The sequence below is a fragment of the Miniopterus natalensis genome, chromosome 1, assembly GCF_054644295.1.
Source record: "Miniopterus natalensis isolate mMinNat1 chromosome 1, mMinNat1.hap1, whole genome shotgun sequence".
NCBI lineage: Eukaryota > Metazoa > Chordata > Mammalia > Chiroptera > Miniopteridae > Miniopterus > Miniopterus natalensis.
Window position 1 is genome coordinate 7,610,584 of NC_142081.1, and position 23,879 is coordinate 7,634,462.

Consider the following 23,879-nt stretch of genomic DNA (forward strand, 5'->3'; position numbering starts at 1 on the left):
GCAGAACCGCCCCAGTTGGAGCTGGACAGGGGACACCGAGAGCGCCACCTGCTGGCCCCCTCCACCCGCCACTCCCCTGTCTTCCCCTCGGAGCAGCAGTGTTTGCAAAGCACCCATGCAAATGCTCTCGGGATCTCTTCCTGCTCTGACATGTGACAGGGAACTGGAAAGGACAAGAGTGAGGGGGATGTGCTAGCCATTCATCCCTCCACGGACATTTGGGCGTTGCCACCTCTTGGATGTCGCGAATGCTGCAATGGCCCCTGAGGGCTGGGATCTGCCCAAGATCTTGATTTCAATTCTTTCGGATAAACATACCCAGAGTGGGATTTCTGGGCCATATGCTAATTCTACTTTTACTTTATGGAGAGACCTCCACACTGTTTTCCGTAGCAGCTGCACCATTTTGCATTCTCACCAACAGTGCTCGTCGGTTCCAATCGCTCCCTGTTCTTGCCAACACTTATCTTTTGCTCTTCTGATAGTGCCATCCTAACGGATGTGAGGTGGCACCTCTGAGTGGCTTTGATGTGCATCTCCCTGGTGATTAGTGACATTGATAATTTTCTCATATACCTTTTGTGTGTGTTCTTTGGAGAAGTGTCCATTCGAGTCCTTTGTCCACTTTTAATAGGGTTATTTGTGTTTTGGCTATTGAGTTGCAGGAGTTCCCTCTATATTTTGGATGTTAATATCTTATCAGATACATGATTTGCAAATATTTTCTCCTGTTCCATAGGTTTTCTTTTCACTTTCTACATACAATGGAATATTATTCAGCCTTTAAAAAAGAAGGAAATTTGGGATATGTGACACATGGTTGAACCTGGAGGGCACAATGCAGAGAGAAGTCAGCGTTGGGACAAATACTGTTCCATCCACTTCTATGAGGAACCTAAAACAGCCAAGCTCATCAAAGCCAAGAATAGGATGGTGATCACGGGGGGCTGGGGGAGGGAAAATGGGGAATTGTTATTCAATGGATGTAAAGTTGTAGTTATGCAAAATAAAAAGGTTCTTGAGATCTGCAGTGCAATATTGTTCCTCCAGATAATAACACAGGATCGTCCACTTAAAAATGTGTCAAAAGGGTAGCTCTCCTGTTGAATGGTTTTACTTCGATAAAAGAAAACAAAAGGGAGGGATTCGGCTGGAGTCCCCAACTTCCCACTGTGCTTCCTCTACAGCTTCACGTGAGCTTTTTGTGTTTTAGTTTTGCCAACCCCAGATCCAGCAGACAGAGCCCCCTGCTTAGGGACGGCCTGGATTTAAGGGCCACACCTTCGGGGCTCTCAGGTTACCCGCCCGGCCCCTCGTAATGAGCAGATGGGCATCTGGGGCGCGCGTGTGGACCCACCATATTGGACCACTTTTCCCTGCCACCCCTCCCCCCGGCGCAGGGCAATCAGAGGCCCAGATGCCAAGCCTGGTTTGGGGAGATTTTCTCCAGCAGGCCTGTCCACCTCAGCCTGCCCCCCACCTCCTCCTGGTCCTGGCAGCTGTGAGGGGACCTCTAGACCTGCTAAGTGACGGGTTGGAGGGGCCGGGGGGCCAGCTCCAAACTGCCTCTGGAAACAATTTCTTGCTCTGCTTTGGGAGTCTGTGAAATTTTCCCTCCTGTCTCCCTGCTGCCTTGCTCTGAGGCTGTCCCTGGGGTCTGCTTTCCCTCTTGCCCCGGCCTGCGGGGTGTGTATGTGTGTGTGTGTGTGTGTCAGAGAGACAGAGAGACAGAGAGAGATAGAGGCTGGGTCTGTGTTCACACCTCTCTCCCTCTCTCCTTGACCTCCACCTCTCTGTCCTGTGCTCTCATGTGGGGACAGCCCAGGCCTGCTGGGGGTCCAGCCAGCCAGCACCCCCCGATTGCCCACTCTGGCCCAGGCACTGCCTGGGGTCCCTGAAAGATGACTTAGTTGTGGTTCCCTGCTGTTGGCATGAGAGGTGGACACTAAAACTAAGATGCTCAGGAGGGAGGGCTCAGGGCTCAGTGGATGTGGGGGGCACACACGCTCAGGGCTTCAGGGCCAGCATTGCTTCCATTTGGGGACTCGGGAGGAAGTTACTTGAGTCTCTGTCCCTGAGTTTGCTCCACTGTCAGACCCAAAGAACCCCTCCCTCCCAGGGTTGTAGTGAGGACTGAATGAAGACATTAGTTTCTGAAAACGAGCTTCTTCGGAGTCAGCATCTTTATAGGCTCCATTTCACAGATAGATTTGCTCATGGTCACAGCTAGTGGCTGGCATCAAGCTGCCACCTAGTACCCGAGGCTCCCAGGGTCTTTCCGCAGAGCAGCCCTGCCTCCCCTCCTCCTTGTCAAGCTAAATCTGTCCTTGATTCTCCCTCCTTTGTAGCCACAATTGTGACACTCGGCCCCGTAGTGCACAGCTGCACAGCCAGCTCCTCCAAGGCGGGGACTGCCCCAGGCTCCCCTGTGTGGGGCAGGACGATCTGACCCAGCATTACCAGTGCTGCTGGAGTGCTTGCTTGTCCCAGAAGGCTGACAAGCCTTTGAGTTTCATTGTGGCAGGACTTTTGGGTCACGGGATGGAGAGCCACATCACCACACTGCCAGAGGGCCCCCTAGTGGCTTTGGGATTGTGGATGCCTGAGGCCTTGGACCAGGTCCTCTGTGGATGGAAAGAGATGGATGGCCAGCTCAGAGGGACAAACAGGCATGAGTCCCTTAAACCCAGAAGGGAGGAGGTGGGGTACTATGAGCAGGACACCAGCGTGTCACTCCCTCACAGAGGCCCGGGGGTGTCTGGGCCTTGAAAAGGGCCACCCAGGGATAGGTGGGAATAGCCGGAAACGGGTGTCCCCAGAAGAGACAGATGGAAGATCCCGGCTGCCTCCTAGCCAGGCCTGCCAGGAGCAAAGTACAAAAGGAAACCACTTTCCATATGTGTCCAGAGACTGACAAGCTATCAATTAAGCTAAGACTGACTGCTGGATACAATTCATCCCTTGGAAAACAATTCAGAACAATAGAACTGAAAGTTCTGTACACAGCTGCAGCGTTATATGCCTGAAAGTCAGCAAAGCACCAAAGACGACTGAGTTTAATTACTATTGCACATGTCCAGGGCCAGTCATGTTTGATGAGAAATAAAATAGAGACATGGGTAAGTCACAAATCTTTATATATTTTCCATAATGTTGATTGGTCTTGTCTTCCTTTCAGCAAAATCACTGACGTTGTTGTTGTAACAAGTATCTTCACATAAATGGGCTCCACGGATAGAAATCGTCTCAAGGAGAATCTTGCATATTTTTGTAAACTGGGGTCAAACATGTCTGAGCCTGTGGACCTGTGATTTAAGCTGCTTCCTAGCTGCCACCTTCTCTCTCTGGGAACAGTCTCATGCTTGCCTGGGAATTAAATGCAGGTCACACCCCAGGCTCTGGATGCAGATTAAACCGAGGCTCCGGATGCCAGCACCTCAGCCTAGGGCCAGCCTTAGGGATCCGGCGGAGTGCCCTCCACTCTGCCCGGCTGCCTTCCAGACCCACTGCCTCCTTCATTTACCCGACACGTTGTTGGCTGCTTGGTTGTATTTTTTTTTAATTGCATGTGTTGTCAACATTCAAAAATGGAAACAATTTTTTACATAAAAACCTGGCTTGTTAATTTCTCTCAAAACTTGAAAAGCCAGCAACCCTTGGACACCTTTCTGCAAGGCAATATCCAACTGAAGCTGCCAGGAGCTTAGGCAGAGGCTGTGTGTAGAGGTCCCCAATAATCAATCATCCCTTCTTCTAAACTAAGAGGACCCTCAATTTTGGGCTGGGCACATGGTCACCCAAGATAGAAACCTTTCTCTGCCTCTCCTGCAGCTAGGTGTGCCATGTGACTAGATTCTGGCCAGTAGGAGATGAGCGGAAGAGACACGCAAAATTTGCGGGTTATACCTTGAAAGGGAGTGAATTTGCCCTCCCTTGGCCTTGCCCCCTTCCTGTTGGCTGGAAGGTGAAGACACTGGTCGGTGGCCTTCAAACACCCAGAAGAAGACAATGCCCTCAGGACAGCAGGCCCACAATTTAGCAGAAGCCTCGTTCCCCGAAGACTGGGTAGACCAGAGCTACCGTACCCACTCGCATTCACAAAATTTAAATTTCTTTCTCATCTAAGACACTGTCACTGGCAGGCCACCTTTGGGTGCCCCCTTTAGATAAGCCTCCCTCTCCAGTTCACCACAGTCCCCACCACCCCTTGTTTCCCCAACACCAAGGTCAGCTGATACCTTCTATTGAACTTGTGCTGATATTTTTCCTCCTAATCCCTGCCTACTGCCCACCTGGCTCCACAGGCATTTGAGTTTGGGGCCCCTATTGACAACCCTTAAAAAACAAAGGGGAGAAGAAACAAGCTGGTGGCGTAGGTAACAGCTGCTCCTGCTGCCTCCCGCAACCACATCAAAATCACAACTAAAATCCAGAACCACCAGCACTCAGAGCCTCCTGAGATCTGGCTGAACAGAAGCCCCACAACCAGGGACCTGAAGAAGCACCGAGACCGGGAGGAGGGGCCCACACCCGGTGCCACGGGTTAAACCCGGGAGGGAATCTCGGCAGCAGAGGTTACCCGGAGGAACGAGGGGTCCCAGCCCCACAGCAGGCCCCCAGCCCAGGGCTCCAGGGCTGGGAGGAGACGTCCCCACACCTTCAGGCTGTGAAACCAGCGGGGACTGTCCCTGAGGGTCGCGGAGGCCTCGGGAGCCCCAGCAGCTCCTCTAAAGGGCCCGGCACGGACTCACTCGGACGCTCCCTCTGAGCCCAGCGCCGGGCAGCGGCCTGAAAGGACCCGGGACACTCGGGGGGAACTAACCTGCCTGAGATCCGGGCGAGAGGCGGAGGGCGGCTTCCTCCAGGCAGAAGGGCTGGCGGAGGCCATGGCTCCTGTGGCGGGTCCTCCCCGCACACAGCCGGCAGGCGGGCGCCATGTTTGAGTCGCCAGCACCTGACTCACCTTTGGCCCCGCCCCGTGATTCCCGGAGGCCCCGCCCCCCCACCTGCAGCTCATCCGGGCCATTTCCAGGGGCTTTTCTGTGCAAGTGGCCCCTCAAGCCTCATGCTTAGGACTTTCCTAAAATCTCTCAAACAAGCAGCAGCGGGCCCCATGCGGCTTGATAAGCGGCCCCAGGCCTGGCACTAGCGGCACCTGCATTGGCTCATAGCTTGGCCTCTCCTGGGCACCTCCAAGCCCAGCACAAGCAGCAGCCAGCTATGGTTTGCTGAGTAGCTCATGCTGGGGGGCCCTGGGCAAGGCACTGGCACAGGCTGATTTTGCACCTCCCCGGAGGCCCCAGAGACAGTGCACCTGGTGGTCAGACTCGACCATGCTGGATTACAGCCCTACCACAGCCATGAGTGACACTCAAGGGGCGCACTTGGTGAACACCAAAGCTCCACTGAAGTAAATCCTGCTCCATAGGGGTGTCTCCAGCACAGCAGCTCTTTGGCTGTAGTTGCAGCTGATCCTCACAGCCAATTTGCCTGGGGGTAGGTTCCTCCCAGTGACACCAACAGCAACCAAGGCACAACTACAACAGGACAGTGCACACAGCCCACACAGGGAAGCAACTAGAAGGCCCAGCTCAGGTAACTGGGGAGGCTGAGCCACTGGACCCCACAGGACACCTACTACACAAAGCCACTCTACAAATTCCAGGAGACATAGCAGCTCTACCTGATACATAGAAACAAACACCTGGAAGCAGCCAAAATGTGGAGGCAAAGAAACATGTCACAAAGAAAAGAACAGAAGAAATCTCTAGAAGAGGAACTAAATGAAATAGAACCAAGCAAGCTAACAGATACAGAGTTCAGGGTTTTGTTTATAAGGATGTTTAAGCAGACTATTAGGGAAATAACTGAGAAAATCGATAACATAATAAAGTGCCAATTTGAAATGAAAGAACTGAAATGAAGAATAATTTACAGGGAATCAACAGTAGAGTAGAAGACGCTGAGAATCAAGTCAGCAGTTTGGAACATGAGGAAACAAAAAACACCCAACCAGAAGAGCAAAGAGAAAAAAGAATCCAGAAATATGAAAATAGTATAAGGAGCCTCTGGGACAACTTCAAGAGGCTCAACATTCATATTATTGGGGTGTCAGAAGGGGAAGACAGAGACCAAGGAATTGAAAACCTATTTGAAAAAATAATGACAGAAAAATTCCCCTACCTGGGGAAAGAAATCGACTTACAAGTCCAGGAAGGACAGAGGGTCCCAAACAAGAGGAACCCAAAGAGGCCCACAGCAAGACACATCATAATTAAAATGCCAAAGGTTAAAGACAAGGAGAGAATCTTAAAAGCAGCAAGAGAAAAGCAATTAGTTACCTACAAGGGAGCCCCCATATGACTGTCAGCTGATTTCTCAACAGAAACCTTGCAGGCCAGAAGGGAGTGGCAAGAAATATTCAAAGTGATGAAAAACATGGAACTACAACCAAGATTGCTCTACCCAGCAAAACTATCATTTAGAATTGAAGGTCAGATAAAGAGCTTCGCAGATAAGAAGAAGCTAAAGGAGTTCATCACCACCAGACCAGCACTACAGGAAAAGCTGAAGGGTCTTCTTTAAGAAGAAGCTAATGAACAAAAGAATCTGATGAACTAAATAGATCCAGAGACACTGACGCATGCAACAGAGGATCATATTTCAGAGGCAAGAGGGAAGGGGGGTGGAGGGTGGGAAGAGATTAACCAAAGAAGTTATATGCATAGCCCATAGACACAGTTAATAACGGGGTGAAGGCCTGGGGAGGGGTTGGGAGCAAAGTGGAGGGGGTCAATTGGGGGGGAAAAATGGGACACCTGTAATACTCTCAACAATAAATATAAATTTTTAAAAAATACACACAAAACAAAGGTAAAACACCCATTTTCCAGTCCTTTGGGGCTGCTCAGCTCTCTTTTTAGGGGATACACTCAGTGACTCTGGGCCTCCCCTTTCTGGAGAAGCCAACTTCGCTGACTCATTGGTGCTTTTTTGACACCTTCTCACTTGAGAAGAGAGAAAAAAAATCAGCAAGTTTTATCTCTGGCAGTAAATGTAAAGGAAGGTAAAATGAGGTCACTGCAGCCCCTTGACTATTATTCGGCCTGGCTCTTTGTGTCTGCCTACAGTCCCCATCGCTGCTCCCCATGGGCATCTAGAGAGAGCCAGGGGAGGGGATTCAGTCTCAGGTGGTCTGGCCCTAAGGCCTGTGAGACTCCCTTCTGTGCAGCTGGAGATGCAGGGACAGGAGCCAGGTGACAGCCTAGGTCTCAGTTGCAGTGACTGACATGGAACACAGCCCCCATAATATGCCTAAAATGGGCAAAAAATGCCTTTATTCAGGACACTTATTTCCTCCCCAAATGCTCATTACTAGGTGACCCTAAAGCAAGCTTTGCCAGCAGGCTTCAGAAGGTATTGCCCAATCTGCTCAGCCCCATGGATGCACTGAGGGCCGGGGCCACTCCTCTGCCTGCTGACCGCACCACCTTGGCCCCTCCTTTGGTCATGGGGACAGAGCATTTAGCACCAGCTGGTCCAGTTCAGTCACCTGACCAGCAGCCTCAGCATCCCAAGACCTTGTGAGGAAGGCTGGACCTCAGGCCCCAGCCCAGACCTATTGAATCAAAACCTGTATGGTTTTTCCCTAAGATGCCAGGGGATTTGTGCACACAGCAAGTTGGAAAATCACTGATTTAGCAAAATGAGTGAAAATGGAAAGAGTCCAGGCTTTGATATGAAACACACCTGAACCCCAGCCACGCTACTTGCCAGCTGAGTGACCTTGGGCATATGTCTTAAGTTCTAAGCCTCAGCTATACGAAGGGAGAAATAATATTAGGTGAAACCATATGAAGGCCAAATGTAATCAATTTCATACGGTTCAACCTAGTACTTATCTTGTTAGGTGGTTGTGGGAATTAATTTTAAAATGAGGTAAAATATACAGCACACCAGGTACATAGCAGATGTCCACTCAGTGGCACAGCCTGATCCCTCTCCTACCCTCACCCCACAGACCCCATGAAAATCACGCTACAGACTAGGGTGTCGCCCTGTCTCGGGAACATGATCCTCCGGCAGGGGCCCTTGGCATGTGCGCCAGGGGTTATCTCATGGCGATGAAACCTGCACCAGGGTACCTGCCACCATCACCCCCTTGAAACAGTTCCCATCTCGCTGCCAGATGAAGAAGGGATACGGATACCCTGGCGATATCTCCAGGGCCACAGGGAGACTGGGACGCTGACGCTGTCCCCTACTTCCCTCCCGGGGTCCCCAGCGCATTACCCCAGGGGGTTTACGATCCTCCCCAGGAAAAGCATGCTCCCTGTGTCTGTGTGGAAGGTCATCACCAGGAAGGGCCTGTTGAACTCAGTGTCTGGGGCGGGTGTGGTGTCGGGGTCGGGGTGGGGCCCGGCAGTGAGCTGGATGCTGGTGGCAGCCGCGGCCTCAGAGCCCTTCTCATCCAGAGTCATCGCAGCCCTGTGAGTGACCTGCAAGGAAAACTCCGGAATCATCAACTGACCCTACAGGGGGGATCAACCAGACCTTCATTTTTGTATGATTTTTTTCAATTCCCTTACTTAGCCCCGTACTTAACCATTTGTTCACCTACCGGGCCACCTATCCTTCTAGTCCCCTTTGGGTGTGGAACTTCCTGCCGCCCCCCGAGGTATGTATCTATTTCTTTGGTTGTTGGGCCTCCCATTCCCGCCCTGAGTCAGACCTGCTCTGCCCACTGCTCTGTCCCTGAACTTCAGCTACGCCTGGGACCTTCCTCCCCCTAAGAGCACGTCATCTCCGTTACCGCCGCTGTCCGGGAAGGCCACCTAACCCGGAATCAGAGGGCCTGGCTCCACATGTCCCCGGGTGATGTATCTTGGACAAGTTCCTTTCCTCTCAAACAGGGCTCCGGGCCCCCAGTTATCCGGTGAAGCGCCTGGGGCTCGGCAAGGTGGTGAGCCCCGTCTGAGTTCACACAGCCAGATGGGACGAAGCCAGGGCTCAGACTGGGGTCTGTTTGACCTCAGAGCCTACACTCCCTCACCCACCCTCCACTGCCCCTTCTAGAATGTGTGGGACAAGGCCACGGGGCCCCGAGCTGTTCAAGAAAAAGAATGTGGGCCTTTGATGGTCAACGATTTAGCTTGGCTCAGGCACTGGCTTGACACTAACTAGCAGTCATGACCTGGGGTGATTTCCTGAGCCTTTCTTGGCCTCAGTTTCCTCATCTATGAAATGGAGACAACAGCACAGACCTCACCAATGTGCTGCCAGGTGCCAGCATGAGGCTTGGCATAGAGCGGTGCTCAGTGAATACCTTACAAGGGGCATGGAGGTGAGGCCAGTGGTGCCCGGGAGCCATGCACTCTCCCTCTCCTGCGATTCACCCCTAGGCCCCCAGCTCTGAACACTTCCCTCTGTTCTCTGCCTCTAGGGCTGGGTCTGACCTGTGTCCCCCCACAGATCTTTCTAGATCCTTCTAGAGCACAAGTACCATCATGCTTAAAACCCCAAGTGTGTCTCAGGATAAAGTCCCAGGTCATCCATGTGGCTTCTGGGGTCCTCTAGGGCCTCAGCTCCACCCAGATGGGGGACTCTCAGTTCCCCAAGGCTGTCCCCATGTTTCCTCTCAGTCCCTTCTTTACACAGCTTCTCCCTCAGGCCCGAGATCAAGAATGATGCCCCCCCGCCCAAGCTTCCTCTGCACTTTCAGCCCTGATTGCGTGTGCACCCATCCCTGCCTTCCCTCTCCTTGTCTGTCACCGAGGGCAGGAGCGGGGGCTGATTCCCCTGGGACCCCAGTGTCTTGTGGTGGTTGGTGTGCGATAGAGTGGAATAAATGCAGAGAACAGATGGTAACGTGCAAAGTTGTAGAAAATGGCAGCCTGTGTGTAAGGAGATACTGGGTGGCTTCTTCCAGCCTCTGCCCCAAAGCGTGGAGACCCCACCACCACCCATTTACCTTGGAAATGCTCAGGCCAGGCTGCCTGGGGAGGCCTCCGCCCACAGTCACTTGTGGGAGGAGCAGCTTCAGTCTGGAGGTGCTGGAGATGGAAAATTTGGGGAAGTGGAAATCGAGTTCTCTGTGGAGAGAGAATTGGTTTGCTGTTGAGACCCCGGGAGGTCCTGTGTGTGTCACAGGCATCTCCACCCCCAAAAAGCCTTCTCACCCTCACTCGCACCTCTGGTCTCTCTGCCCCTTCAGCCCCTCCTTTCTGAGAGAGAGGGGGAAGGAGAGAGAGAGCTTTCTAAAGTGCACACTGTCTTCCATTCAACACCTGTCCTGGGCCCCCTGCTTAGGGGCTGGAACTCTGCTCGTCAAGGGGTCACCCAGGTTGGCACCAGAGCTGGGACTAGAACCAGCCTCTAGACTCCTGGGCCAGTGCAACTGATCAGGTCTCGCCCTGATGCCTGCAGGGAGGCCAGGGACAGTGCCCTGGGATGACAGTGCCCTGGGTGACAGTGCCCTGGGGTGACAGTGCCCTGAGAATTACAATGCCTTGGGGGTGACAGTGCCCTAGGGTGACAGTGCCTTGGGGGTGACAGTGCCCTAGGGTGACAGTGCCTTGGGGGTGACAGTGCCTTGGGGTGACAGTGCCTTGGGGTGACAGTGCCTTGGGGTGACAGTGATCTGGGAGGTGACAGTGTGTTGAGGGTGACAATCGCTGAGGGCGCTGCACGGTGGCTGAGCAAGGAGGCAGGGGGCCGTCTCCCCGGGCCCCTGCTGTGAGCAGCCTACCTGGCCCTGAGCAGACTGTCCCACTTGATCAGCGCCTCGGGCAGCAGGGCGCCCTCCAGCTGCCCCAGCCGGCCCCGCTTGGGGAAGATGAAGAGGGTGGTGGCGTTGGCGGCGTGGTCCATCTGCAGCACGGTGCACTGCAGCTCGGGGTCGTGGAGGAAGCGGTGGCGGGCCTTCTGCTTCATCATGGGCACCTGCACGCTCCGGCGCTCGTCCATGAAGAACTTCCTCGGGCTGGTGGCGCTCGGGTCAAAGGGTCGCGCCCACCCCGCTGAGCGGGAGAGAAACAGCGACGTCACCTCAGAGGGAATCAAGAATGGGCTCGGGGGTCACCTACCTGGCAGCCCGTGGGGGTGGGGAGTCCACAGTTTGGACACCAAGCCCAGCTTCATAACCCTGGGGGTACAAGCTGCTCTGAAAACGAGTGCGGATCTGAAGCTGAGGCTCAGCCTGGCTTGCAGGCCTAAGGCAAGTTACCCCACATTGTGCCTCAGTCTCCCCACCTCTCAAGTGGACATAACAGTATCACTTTGTTGGGCTGGGAAGAGAATTCAATAAAACTTAAACATGCGTAGTGACAGGCATGATATCAGGGACTTCATATTTAGACCTGTGTGTGCAAACACGCTTACATAAAACACACGATAAATGTTCACAGGCACGTATTTGAGTAATGCTAGAGTGGCTCAGGCAAATCACTTCTTTTAAAAAAATCTGTCTTCCCACCTGTGAATGGAAACATTAATCTTAGCCTTATATGCTTCATCCAGGCGAGAGGGTCAAATGAGAGGGTGGGTGTGAATACCCCTCGAGACCCGCAAAAACACTGTACAAATACGAAGAGCCCTGGATTCATCTGCTGAATTAGGGAGTGTGATTGAGAAGTGAAGCGTATGATCCTATTGGCTCTTCTGGAAAAAATAAAAGGTCTCCCTGTCTTAGGAGTTCTCCCTGCTCTAACCCGTACCTTCTGGGACCTGCCAGAGGAAGGGAATTCTTGCTCCTTGACAGGGTTGCTCAAAGTGGAGGTCACAGCCCTCCTGCAGCAGAATCACCTGGTGGCAATTCAAATGCAGGGTCTTGGGTCCCTGACTTACCTACCGCTAAATCATTCTTCTGGGCACAAGTGCAGAATATCTGCATTTTAAACAAGTTCTTCAGGGAGTACTTATGCACACTAAAGTTGGAGGAAAATTCTTCTTTGAAAAAAACAAGTAGCATTAAAATGGGATAGGTGAAGAGTTCCCCGTCACTGGAGGTATTCAAGCAGAAACATCAAGAATTCAGTGGACCTCCTATATCTAAGTAAGCAAGGGAAGCTTCTGGGTGCTGTGAGGAGCGGGGCTGCGCTGTGATTGGAGCCCCAGTCCCTGAAAAGAGATTCCACGTTGGATATATATACCCTCTTACCTCTAAGGAACACGTGATTCACGAGGACTGCTGCAGTCTCATTCCTGAGCTCCTCCACCCAGGCCCCAAGTTTCCCCTGCGTCTGCTTCTCCACATACTCGTGGATGCATTTCTGGGCCCCCACTGGGTCCTGGGGGGCTCCAGGGCCCAGGCCACTGAACTTGCGCTGGCCCACAGTCAGGAGGAGCTGGGGGTCCTGCGCAGGGAGCCTGAGCAGCAGGTCCTGGAAGGCCTCCTGGATCTCGGCCTCGGGCAGCATGGTGAGGTTGAACCCCAGGCCCTCTAGAAGTTGGGCCCTGTTGGCTACAGGGGCTCCCAGGGAGAGCGTGGCCAAGGCCAAGGTGATGCTCGCTGGGGAGAAGAGAATGTTCTCTCCAGGGGCGTCCAAAGCCAGCTGTCTGTAGAGGTCAAAGGCAAAGTCTATGTTGCTCACAGAAAGCTTGTGGCAGGGCAGGGTAGGCCCGGGAGGATTGTCCTCAGGGCTGGGGTCGATGGGATCAGAGTCTTCTTGGTGAACCAGGGCCAGACAATGACCCACAGCCATGAGCGCAGGGACCAGCAGCCACCACCGAGGGGCCTCCATCCTCTGGTGTCCTCGGCCTGAAAGCAGAGGCATGGAGAACAACAACAAGGACAAGAGTAATAGTAATCATTGATATTCAGGGGTGTCTGCTCTGCCCCGGGCACTGTGCAAACACTTCCCAGGCATGTCCTCTTTTCATCTCACCACAACCCAGTATTTTCACACCCCCATTTGACAGATAAGAAAACAGAGGCTCAGAAAGGTTAAGTAATCCCCCCAAGATCAAACAGCTGGTAGGTGGTGGAGTCAGGACTTGAATCCAGAGCCTGGTGGGGGGGGGGGTGGATTCATGATGAGATGAGAGGAATGCCCAAGCAGGCGTCTTGTCTGAACAGAAGCTCTCATCTGCTGTGCACCTGCTGGGAGCGCCTGGTCCCCAAGTGCATGTGGGAGCTCTATTTGTCCCCAGGGGCAGCAATCCAGAGGCCACAGGTCTCAAGTCCCCTGAATCTTCTCCATTTGCTTCGGTGGCCTGGGAAGGCCTCCTCTGCCCTGTGTCCCCTCCCTCCCAGCTCGCCTACTTCCTGCTCACACACAGAGAGTGGGTCCCCTCAGGCACACTCTGAGCCCCTCCTCCAGCTGAGCCTCTTCAAATCCTGGCTCTGCGGTATCCCAGGATGTGACCTTGGGTTTGCTTTTGGACTCCTAGAGGAGGGAAGGGGCAGCAGGCCCCTCGCAGTGCAAGGAGGAGTCCTGGAGACTTGGGCTCACTTAGCCCAGGCTCTGCTGTCCTGTAGGAGCCCGAAGGCATTGGTCAAGTCACTTTACCTCTCTGGGCCTCCACCTCCCCTCTGTGGGATGGTGCTAAGAACCTTCCCAGGTTTGTAGAATTTCACAGCAATTGCACACCAAGCTGACCCCACCCAGGGCCTGGCACAGGACAGGACCCCGGGAAGCAGCAGATATTATTACCCTGGAGAACTGAGGCCTCCCCTCTAGCGATTCCGACTCAGCAGATCCCAGTCAACCCCAGAGTTTATTTTAGTAAGGGCCTAAGCTGGCCCCACGTGTCCACGCTGGGTTTGGGTAATTATTGACAGAATTAATCATCACACCACCCCATCCCGCCCCTGGTTTGTCCATGTGACCTTGGGCAGCCCTGGACCTTCCTAAACCTGAGTTCTCTTCTCTGTAAAGAGGAGAAGCAACTGAGACTAGGCCTCAAGGAAAGCCTTGTGGGCCAAGTTTGCTCCGTATCATCGATTTATTGGCAGAGAACAGACAGGTCTCCATTTGCCTGGTAATTTGCTGTGATGAGTATCTTGGCTTTGATGAAGAGATTATGGAGAGTTCATTTCCTTATTCCATTTAATCTTCATTTGTTCACTCATTCATTCATTCACTCACTCACTCACTGACCAAACATTGACCAAAAGTCTGTCGGGACTTGAGCTACACACGGGGGAAGCAGGATGGATGAGACACAGTTGCTCCCTCAGGGAACTCGGGTTCACCGGGGACAGGCACACAGAATTCATTCAGAACATTATGTGGGCAGGTCCCCCCAGCCGTAGAGCTTTCGAGCTGACAGGATGCCATGATCCAATTCGAGCACTGTGCAGATGAGAGAACTAGACCAATGTCTCTGGGCTCCTACAGGACAGCAGAGCTTGAGCTGAGCGAGCCCAGGTGGCCAGGGCTCCTCCCTGCACCACCAGGGGCCTTCTCTCCCTACCTGGAGAGAAGCTTGTTCATCCACTTATTGACTCATTCAACAAACATTCGGCAGTCAGGACATGACGGGCTGGCAGCCCGGGCCCTGTCTAGAAGAAGCTTCTCAGCCACCGGGAGAAAGAAATGCAGAGATTACAACTCCCTGAGCAATGGCAGTCAGAGGTGACTGCCTACATAGGGTGAACAAGGGGCCTGCAGGAGCCAGGGAGTTCCTGGAAGGCTCCCTGGAGGAGGTAGCCCCTGAACTGAGACTGGAAGATGAAATCAGGAGAGAGCCAGGAGAAGGGTTTCAGCAGAGAGAAGAGCATGCTCAAGGTCATGGAGCAGGGTGAGCCAGCACCACTCCAGATTGCGGTCTGTATGCACAGCTCTTGGAGGAGGAGGGGTGCATGTGTCTATACATGTGTGCATGCTTCTGAGTGTGTATGTGCACCTGTGTGATTTGTGATGAGGTAACTTGTGGCAGGTTCACCACACTGGCTGGGGGCCCCACCCGCAGCCCCATCCGCAGCCCCACACTCACCTGAAAATCAAATGCTTTCTGTGAACCTTCAAAGGAGCTGGAGAGACTCAGCAGGTCTGCGTGGCCCCGGACACAGACATTTGTCCCTGCAGGGAGGATTGTAACAGGCTGGAGTCTAACAGAACTAATAGACAGCACTGAGGCTGCCCTTGGCCCAATGTCAATTTTCAGCACAATCAACAGCGAGGAAAACAACCCGCCCCTCTATTCGGGTTGTGTGAAAATCCATGCACCGGAAAGAGCTCTGGAGCATGGTGGGGCTGGTGTCCCAGGGAAGAGTCCCAATTCCATCACTATTTACAGCTAGACTCTCTCCTGAATCTCAGATTCCTCCTTTGCCCCCCTTACCACTCAAGGCTGTCATGAAGATTAAATCTAGTGACACGTGTGGACATTCTTTAAATCCAGGGAAAGGCTGAGTTCATTGGAGCCACACTCCAGCCTCCCTTGGTTTCACTCTTTCATCTGACACGAATCTACGGGCACCCACTTCCCAATAGACGCTGCTCTACACAGGACGCAGTTCAAATCCCGGTTCTCGCCTCCACAGAGCTTGGGCTATGACTCTTTAAAATGCCATGATTGCTGTTCATTCTGCTCAGTGTTTTCCAAATTGCAATGACTAGTTCTTCAGGAACATCAACAGACCTCGCCGATTAAAGCAGCATAAACAGAAAAGTTGATATGTACTCAACAGAAAGAGTATTTGCGAAACTTTTGCAACTCAAATACCTTCTCCGTCCTGAGCTGGCTTGGTGGCAGGAAAGGGTCAAAGGTGTCCTGCAGACCGAGTGCAGAGACAGCGTTTACATGGGCTAATGGGTGTGAGCCAGGCTTAATTTCTCCCAGATTTGGTTATTACTACTTTATTTTTACTCTCTTCATCCGCTGCCTGGATAAACACCCACCCAGTTCTTTCTTTTTTTTTTTTTTTTAAATCTTCACCCGAGGGTATTTTTCTTGATTTTAGAGAGACAAGAAGGGAGAGAAAAAGAGAGGAACACTGATGTGAGAGAGAAATATCGATCGGTTGCCTCCCGTACGCACCCTGACCCGGGATCAGCCCACAGCCTGGGCACGCGCCCTGACTGGGAAGCGAACCCACAACCTTCTGGTGCACAGGACGCTCGCCCAGCTGAGCCACACTAGCCAGGGCAGGAGATTCGTTCTTACTGGAGATCTTAGTTATGTCAGCATATGATTTTTTTTTTCCTTCTTAAGTTGAGAACTTTCACCTTTTCCCCTAAAGGAAGGACTTTACGGCTTCTCTTTGGCATGTTTGAATTGCCCGCATCACTGCTCTCATGCTTGGGGCTATTATTAAGGCAAATAAGGGTGGGTGGGTCACCCGCAGGGAGACACTGTAGGCACCGAAGGACTGCTGCATCCCACTGCCTCACCCCTAGGCCCCACCCCGTCCCCTTGGGTACTCTTTTCTTGGTCCTGGGGTGACAACTTTCCTCGGGACCCCTCCCTATGGCCCAGTCTCCTTGGTGAGCTGCCCTTTCTTAGATGACCCCTCAGTGGGGCATCGCCCTTCTCTTCTCACCCCCAGGGAACTCATTTTAGGGGACCTCCCCCGACTGCTCTCTTGCCATCCCCAGGGGGCGAATCCTGACTGCCCCCTATGGCCCGGATTTGTGTCTCCTGAAGTCCTGAGCAGATTCCTCGTCTGTCTCCCGGGACCCGGAGAGCTCTGAGTGTGTCCCGACCTGAATGTGTCAGCTTCTCCCTCACGCTGCTCCTCCTGGGGCCCTGTCTCAGGGAGTCTGTCATCATCACCAGGAGCCAAGCCCAAATGCGGGTTTTTCTCCTTTCTTCCCCACTCGTCACGCCACACTGGTTCTCACAACCTTCGAATCGTCCCCACTCTCTCTCTCTCCAGCTGGGGCCCATTTTTGCCCCATTTCCTTCAATGCACAGCCCGCATCCCTGTCCTGGGCCCCGAGTCACTTCGACAGAGCAGCTGGAGTCTTTCCAGTGTGCAAATCTGCTCACATCCACTCTCTGTTTAAACTCCTTTAAGGCTGCCTATGGCTCTAAGGAACCATTCCAGAATCCTTACTGAGCTGCCGGGACCTCAGCGGTCCAGCGGCTCCGTCATGGCCCCTCCCTCTCCTCAGCCCCTCCATCCGTCCCTCCTCCAGACCTGCCCAACTTCTTTCAGTTTCTTGAAAATGCCCCCGTCACTCTTTCTCCTGCCCAGAACACCCTCCTCTCCGTTCACTTAGCCATCTTCTACTCTTCTTCTGATTGCAGAAGTCACCTCCTCCAGGAAGCCTTCTCTGACTTCCCTGACTGAGTTTGGTGCTCTCTGAGTCTCAGCTTCCAGAGCCTTGTTTTACCATCTATGTTGCCCATCAGACTGTAAGTCCCATGAGGGCCACCACTGTGAAAATCTTTAAGGGCAGAATCGCTTTGTGGCTTAGAGTAGGTGACATGGAGCAGGTTGGGATAGCATCCTGCTGGCAATAATCACTAGCTGGGTGGCCTTGGGGGAAATTACTGAGCCTGTGCTCCTCAGTCTCCTCATCTATAAAATGGGATAATAACAGCATCTATCTCATAGGTCCTCACAAGTACTAAATGAGTCTTAGCAGCTGGCCTGGCAGGAAAATCTCAACCCTGTGTTCGCCGCTGTGACATAGTCGCTGCTGCTGTGTGATCTCTGGAGGCCCCGCAGTTTCAGACCACATCAGTGGAGTGAACGGGTGCCTGATTGCTTTGATTGCAGCGGTATGTTCATTGCCCCTTTGCTCCCAGGCCCTCATTCAGGTTGCTGGGGGGACCATTTGTCAGGGGGAGGGCTCAGAACTGGGAACCTGGAAAGTAGCCACTCTCCTCAGGTTGAGGTTACCTGGGGGCTGAAGGAGGATATTCTAGAAGAAGGAAGGCCCAGCTCAGCTGCAGGAGCGAGGGGTCCAGAGGTTGTGCCAGATGTGGTCAGCGTCAGGAACCCTAGCAAGGGTCAGCACATGGGCAGATCCAGGGGGAGGGAAAGAGTGACACTGGAGCTGGGTACCAGAAGTAGGAACCAGAAGCAGCAGGTTCCCCTCCTAGTCCTGGGCTTGAGGTCCAGGTTGGCTTGGTCCTGGCCAAGCTGCTGAAGATGAAGGCAGAGGGGCCCAGAGCCTGGCAGTGGGGCTGAGCCCATTTGGGAGACCGGGAGGCTTGGCCCTGGGCACAGATGGCTGCAGTGCATGGCACAAGGAACACGCCCGGTCCAAGGAAGATGGTTTATTGCTGTGTGTGTGTCGGGGGGGGGGGGGGTTCCCAGAGCCTCTGGATAACACTCCACAGACTTCCTGTGCATATAGAAGCCACCAGGCAGTCACTGTCACTTTCCCAAAAATGAGCAGGCAGGGCCAGCCCCGCCAGCTCCTCGGAGCACAGAGGCCAGGCTGCACCGAGACCGGGTGCCCTTAGTGGGGATGCCCACCCCATGGAGAAGGCTCTAAGTTTCATTGGGGTTGGTGACTTTGCCAAAGAAGATGATGCTCTGGGTGTCCTTGGAGAGTATGGAAAACAGAAAGGGCCTGTTGAACTTCACAGTGATCGTTGGAATTTTTATGGACTTGACAATAACTTTGATCCCCGTGGCAGCAGCTGCCTCCGTGCCTGTCTCGGCCACTTTAATCAGGGTCTTGTGGACCACCTGTGAGGACACCAGAGCGTTACCCACCAGAGACGGGTGCGCAGCAGGCAAGCAGCCTGCCTGAGGCGCCTCGATGGGATGGACATTTATCTACCTCGGACCTGTCACCATGCTTGTCAACTTGTTCACTTCGTCTGTTCCTCCCAGCGCCCCGGGCAGCTGGTTTTGCACAGTCCTGATGTGCAGATGTGCAAACTGAGGCTCGGGGCTGTGAGTGACCTGCTAGGGTAAAAGGCAGAGGCACCCTGATCTACATTCCTCTCTGTCTGAGCCCAGAGGCTGAACCCAAATACCTGCGCTTATAGAAGGAGGGGCCAGGGCAATGCGAGGCATCTTCCTGCCAGGGCCTTTCCCTGCCCCTCCACCTCGAAGCAGCTGATGCCAAAGCTTCTTAGGGCCTCACGGGATGGGCTGGCCCTGCTTTCCGCACCTCTCCTGCCCCAGCTTTAATGTCTTTGGGCCTTCGGCTAGTTTGCATAGGATGTGGCTTCACATTCTTGGACCACACAGTCCCCCACCCCTGCCCTCCCTGCACTTGACCGTCCATTGGCACCCTCTTTAGGAGGTGGGGTGCAGAGGAGGGGAAGGGCTGCCCAGCAGCTCCTCTTTCTGACTCCTCTGCTTCTAGGGCCGCAGGGCAAGGCCCCCCAGGGTCTTGATCCTCTTAGTGTGTCTTCATCACAATTGCCGCATAGCCACGGTTACTGCCTGCTGCCTCTTACCTGCTCTGCCCGGCACTGCACACAAGCCAGGACCTAGCACCCCGCTTAGCCAGTGAACAAACTGAGGGGAAGGAGACTTTAATTATGTGCAGCAAAAGGTGGAGCGTGGGATGGGTCCACCCCTGATTCCACCCCAGGCTCCTCCCCATGACCGGTTTCTGTCGCATGACACTACAGGGAGCTGGGGACCTGCCCCCAGTACCCTTAGATCCCAGCTCCCCTGGGTTGGGCGGAGTCCCAGGGAGGGTGGTTGGATAATAGAAATGCAATCTGTATGGAAATTCAAATTCCCCAACGTCTGCCAGTCCTTCTTTCCAGCTCCCACACGGAGGGTGACTTGTCCACACTCTAAAGGCTCACCTGAGAGACCGTCAGGTTCTTGGACCCTGTGACTCCTGACAGGTCGGCCTTTTTGGTGAAGATTTTCCTTATGCGCAGCTTGGGGAGGATGGCTTCCAGATTATAGCGGCTGGAGATGGAGAACTTGGGCAGGTAGAGTTCTATCGATTTTCTGGAGACGAGAAAGATAAATGTGAGCATCGGCTTGACTCGGTGCCCACCTGTCTCCCACCTCACAGTGTGGTCTTCCCTGGTTTCTCTCCGACAAGCCCCTTCTGGCTGGAAATGAGTATTTCTTTCCTCACTTTCTTAACCCCTCATGCTTACTCTTCTTTTTCTTTTTTTAAAAATAGGTATTTTATTGATTTTAGAGAGACAGAGGTAGGGAGAGGGAGAGAGAGTTAGAAACATCCATGAGAGAGAAACATTGATCGGCTGCCTCCTGCACACCCACTGTGGGCATCATGTAGGCAACCTCTTGGTGCCTGGGACAAGGCTCAGCCAACTGAGCCACACTGGCTGGCTGTTCTTAATTCATTCTTTATGCATTCCTGCCCTGCGGTGTGCCAGGGCTGGGGCAGCTCATGCACCTGGTCCTGCCCTTCCCCCGCAAGCTGGCGGTGCAGTGGGAAACCCCTTCAGGCCAACAGAGATTTCACAGCACCCCGGCAGACTGCGCTGGGGCAGGCGGCTTTGTGGGCACCAGGAAGGCTTCCTGCAGGAGGTGACAGCAAGTCTGAGCCAGACGGAGGGGAACGAGCTGGCTGGGTGAAAGAAGGGCGGGCGGCAGATGCACAAACTTGCAGTGCAGAGCTGCTTCTCAGGGGCAGCCTCACCTCTGCCCTCAGCCTGTCACAATTCCTCTGCCCCCTCCACCCTCAAGAGGCCCCGACAAGGGGCGGGCAGGCCTGCAGGTTGGGGGCTGTTGGGAGGATCTCTGGGACTTAGAGCATGTCAGGGTCAGAGGAAGTCTGAGCCGCTGTCCCATCTGATGCTACCATCTAGGGAAGGAAAACCTTCAGGCCTGAAGCCACCCGGGCAGCACAGGGCAAGGCGGCCCCGCTCCGCGCCTGTCCCCCCGCTGCAGGCCCAACCTGGACCTCAGCCACGCCTGCGCCTGTGCGGTGGGGGGAAGGGGGGCAGGGGAAGAGCGGGGGTGACCGCTAGTCCCGGGCCCCGGGGGTCGTCACCTCATCTGCAGCGAAGCTCTCCACCTCCTCAGGGTGTCAGGCAGCAGGGCGGCCTCCACCGTCCGCGTCCGGCCCCTGTCCGGGAGGGCGAGGAGCGCGCTGCGGCGGCCGGCGTGCCCGAGCTCCACCACCGCGCAGCCCAGCGCCTCGTCCCTGAAGTAGGGCGCGGCCAGGTCCTCAAAGCTCATCATGGGCACCTTCACTGACCGCCCCTTACTCACGTAGAACTTGGACTGGAAAGTATCGTGGGGGTCAAAGGGCGTCTCCCACTTGGCTGGAGGCAGAGGAACCGTGGGAGAATTCTGTGACTGCGAGGGCGGCCCTGTCTCCATCCCTCCCCTCGTCCGGCTCCCTGGGCCGTGCAGACACTCCGCACCCCCACAGCCCATCCACAGCTCCTCCTAGGAATGACCTGGCCTCGGTTTGCAAGAACACCTTGGCCGATGGGGAAGCCCCACAGGCAAGGGTCAGAAAAAGGGCTGTGAATCCCAGACCTGGTTAATTGTGCTCAGTGAGATACCCACAGGAATCTGGGCACAGGAAATGGGAGAGGGAGGTGGGGGCTAGGGAAAGAGGGGAGAGGCATGGTGGTGCGGTGGAAGCCTGGGCCTGGGAAGAAATGGGAACCCCCTGACTGCTTAAAAGATGTAACCGATTGTCCATCACTGGCATTGCGGGGTGGGCACGCACCCGGAGCATGTGAAACAGGCTGAAGCATTGGCCAAATGGGAACCCAGAGGGCAGGGCAAGGGTCAACTGAGGTCATGGACTCGGGAACCCCCAGCCCCCCAGGAAGACTAAGCACTCAGGGTGGTGGGGGGACTTCCTGGGGAGATCGTCCCCCAAATTAGAGACCCGGGGCTTCCTTGGTAATGTGTCACCACCTCCAGTGGGACTCTGTTTTCCACACCTGCCTGTCCCCATGTCCCTGTTGTTAGAGGCAGGAGAGGAGTGGGAAGCTGGACTGGCTGGCGTGTCCTTGAGTAGGAGAATTCGGAGGAGAGAGTCCCAGGATAGGGCAGGGTGGCAAGAAGGAAAGCTCAGGAGACTCAAAGACCAGACACAGCGGTCAGGCCTGGGTTCCTTTCGCAGAGGAATTGGGCTCCCTGTCTTCACTTGCAGATGGAAAGAGGCCCAGGAGGGCTGGCCAGGCCTCAGCCAGGAGTCCCCAGCGCAGGGCTCTCTGTGTGTCTCCACACAGCTCGTGTGTCTCAGGTACTTTACCACCCTCTGACCCAATGATCACCGTGTCCCTATCTACTTTTGTCCCCATTTGGACTGCTGGCTTAATAAGATGGAGTCTATCTGTTTGCATTCTATCCCCTTGATACAGGATGAGGTTTGCTTTTATTGTGTTTCTGTCTATGGGACCAGGCATTGGACCAACTGGGAAGGGGTCTTATCTTGGATATCGCCCTGCCCCAAGGCTCTTCCCAGGTGGTGGACCATTTTCAACGTCAAGATTATAGAAGAGCACAGTCACAGAACTGGGGATGGCCAGGCTTCTTAGAGGCGGTCTTCCTGTGAAGATGGCCATCAGTCCTGCAGGTCGCCCCCGCCACTCCTGAGACCAAGGCACTGGCTGGACTGGGACAGAGCCCAGGTCAGCGGTGTGCACCAGCAGCAGGCCAGCCTGAGCACGTCCAAAGCATCCCTTCAGGGAGGAAGCTCAAGTTCCCAGCCCCCACTCCCCACCCCCTGAGTGATTTGGAAGCACAGCTCCTTCCTTCTGGGAGCTGAGCAGGTTCAAGTCAGAATAAAAAGTACCACTCTGGCTCAGACTAAGAGATAACAGGCTCCTCTGGAGTTATGTCCTGGAACGACACACTTCTTTGGAAAACCCCAAGAGAAGATGATGCCTATAGGCGGGGGGGGGGGGGGGGTGCCCATGTCCCCTCTCCACACCACCCCACAAGCCCAGGGCACCCTCCTCTATAGCAGTTTCTCTAATAACACAGGTGGCTGGGCCAGGAGAGCAATAGCCCTGAGGGCTACTTAATAAAGTCTGCTTCCTTCCGAAGCCCACGCCTGCCTCACCTTTAAAGAAGATGTAATTCACCAGGACCATCGCGGTGCTTGAGTCAAGGTGGCTGATCAGATCCACAATTTTCCCCTGGGTTTTCTCCCTCACATAGTCGTTGATGAGCTTCTTGGCAGCGGTGGAATTCTGGAAGTTGGTGGAGAAAGCCTCAGAGGCATACAGTGCCTTGGCATCATTCCTGAACTGGTCCCGTAGCTTCAGCTGCTTATTGGCGAACATGGCATTGCCCACACTCAGCTGCAGCTGGCTGCTGGGTTGGCTGAGGGTTCGCAGGAGGTGCTGGAAGCCCTGGTGGATTTCCATCTCTGAGATCTCCTTGAGGTTGAACTTGAGGCCTTTGAGGATCTCGGTCCAGGTGGTGCCCCTGGCCCCCAGGGACAGGAAGGCCAAGGCGATGGAGATGCTCATCGGGGAAAAGATGACATTCTTATTGGGATTCTTCAAAGCCAACTGCTTGTAGAGGCTGAAGGCAAAGTTGGTGTTGCTGGAGGCTAGTCTGAGGTTGTCCACAGGCGCCTCATTGTGATGGTCCTCTTGGGTCATGTTCTGCTGGTCAAGAATCCCATCTGGGAGGCTATGGACAGTGGGGCAGAGCCCAGCCACCAGGAGCCCCACAGCCAGGAGAAATGACATTCCTTCTGCCTTCAACTCTGAAAAGCAAAGCTCCTTTAAGTCTCGGAGAGCCCAGTGGTGCCCTGACCACCTCCCACTGCCCCCCGCATGGCCTGTTTTCTGTTCCCTCCCTCTGCTAGCTTTGTGACTCCCAGGGGTCGGCAGTCTCCTGGGCACCCAACATACATAATTATGCTCTGCTCCCTCTCACATTTTGAGGTAAGCACTGAAATTGTTGCCATTTTCCCCCAGTGGAGAAACTGGGCACAGAGAGGTGAAGGGGCTTGCCCAAGGTCACACAGCAAGGAAGTAGCAGAGCAGAGGCGAAAGCTCGGTTTGCCTGGCTCCTAGGTGGGGCAGCTCGTGATGGGGGTAAGGCAGTG

At 54.2% G+C, this 23,879-nt stretch overlaps 2 protein-coding genes across 2 annotated transcripts; both read right to left on the reverse strand.

Annotated features, from left to right (window-relative positions):
* Positions 1-8,288: 8,288 nt before the first annotated feature.
* On the reverse strand, positions 8,289-12,740 carry LOC107536668 (putative serpin A13). Its single transcript, XM_016212489.2, has 4 exons — positions 12,158-12,740; positions 10,748-11,018; positions 9,971-10,091; positions 8,289-8,498 (listed from the first exon to the last, which is right to left on the reverse strand). The coding sequence occupies exons 1-4, from the start codon at positions 12,738-12,740 to the stop codon at positions 8,289-8,291; spliced, it is 1,185 nt and encodes a 394-aa protein (XP_016067975.2).
* A 5,651-nt stretch (positions 12,741-18,391) lies between these two features.
* LOC107536650 (alpha-1-antichymotrypsin) lies at positions 18,392-23,517 on the reverse strand. The gene is made up of 4 exons (XM_087825365.1): positions 22,881-23,517; positions 20,844-21,117; positions 19,675-19,825; positions 18,392-18,592 (listed from the first exon to the last, which is right to left on the reverse strand). The coding sequence occupies exons 1-4, from the start codon at positions 23,515-23,517 to the stop codon at positions 18,392-18,394; spliced, it is 1,263 nt and encodes a 420-aa protein (XP_087681491.1).
* Positions 23,518-23,879: the final 362 nt, after the last annotated feature.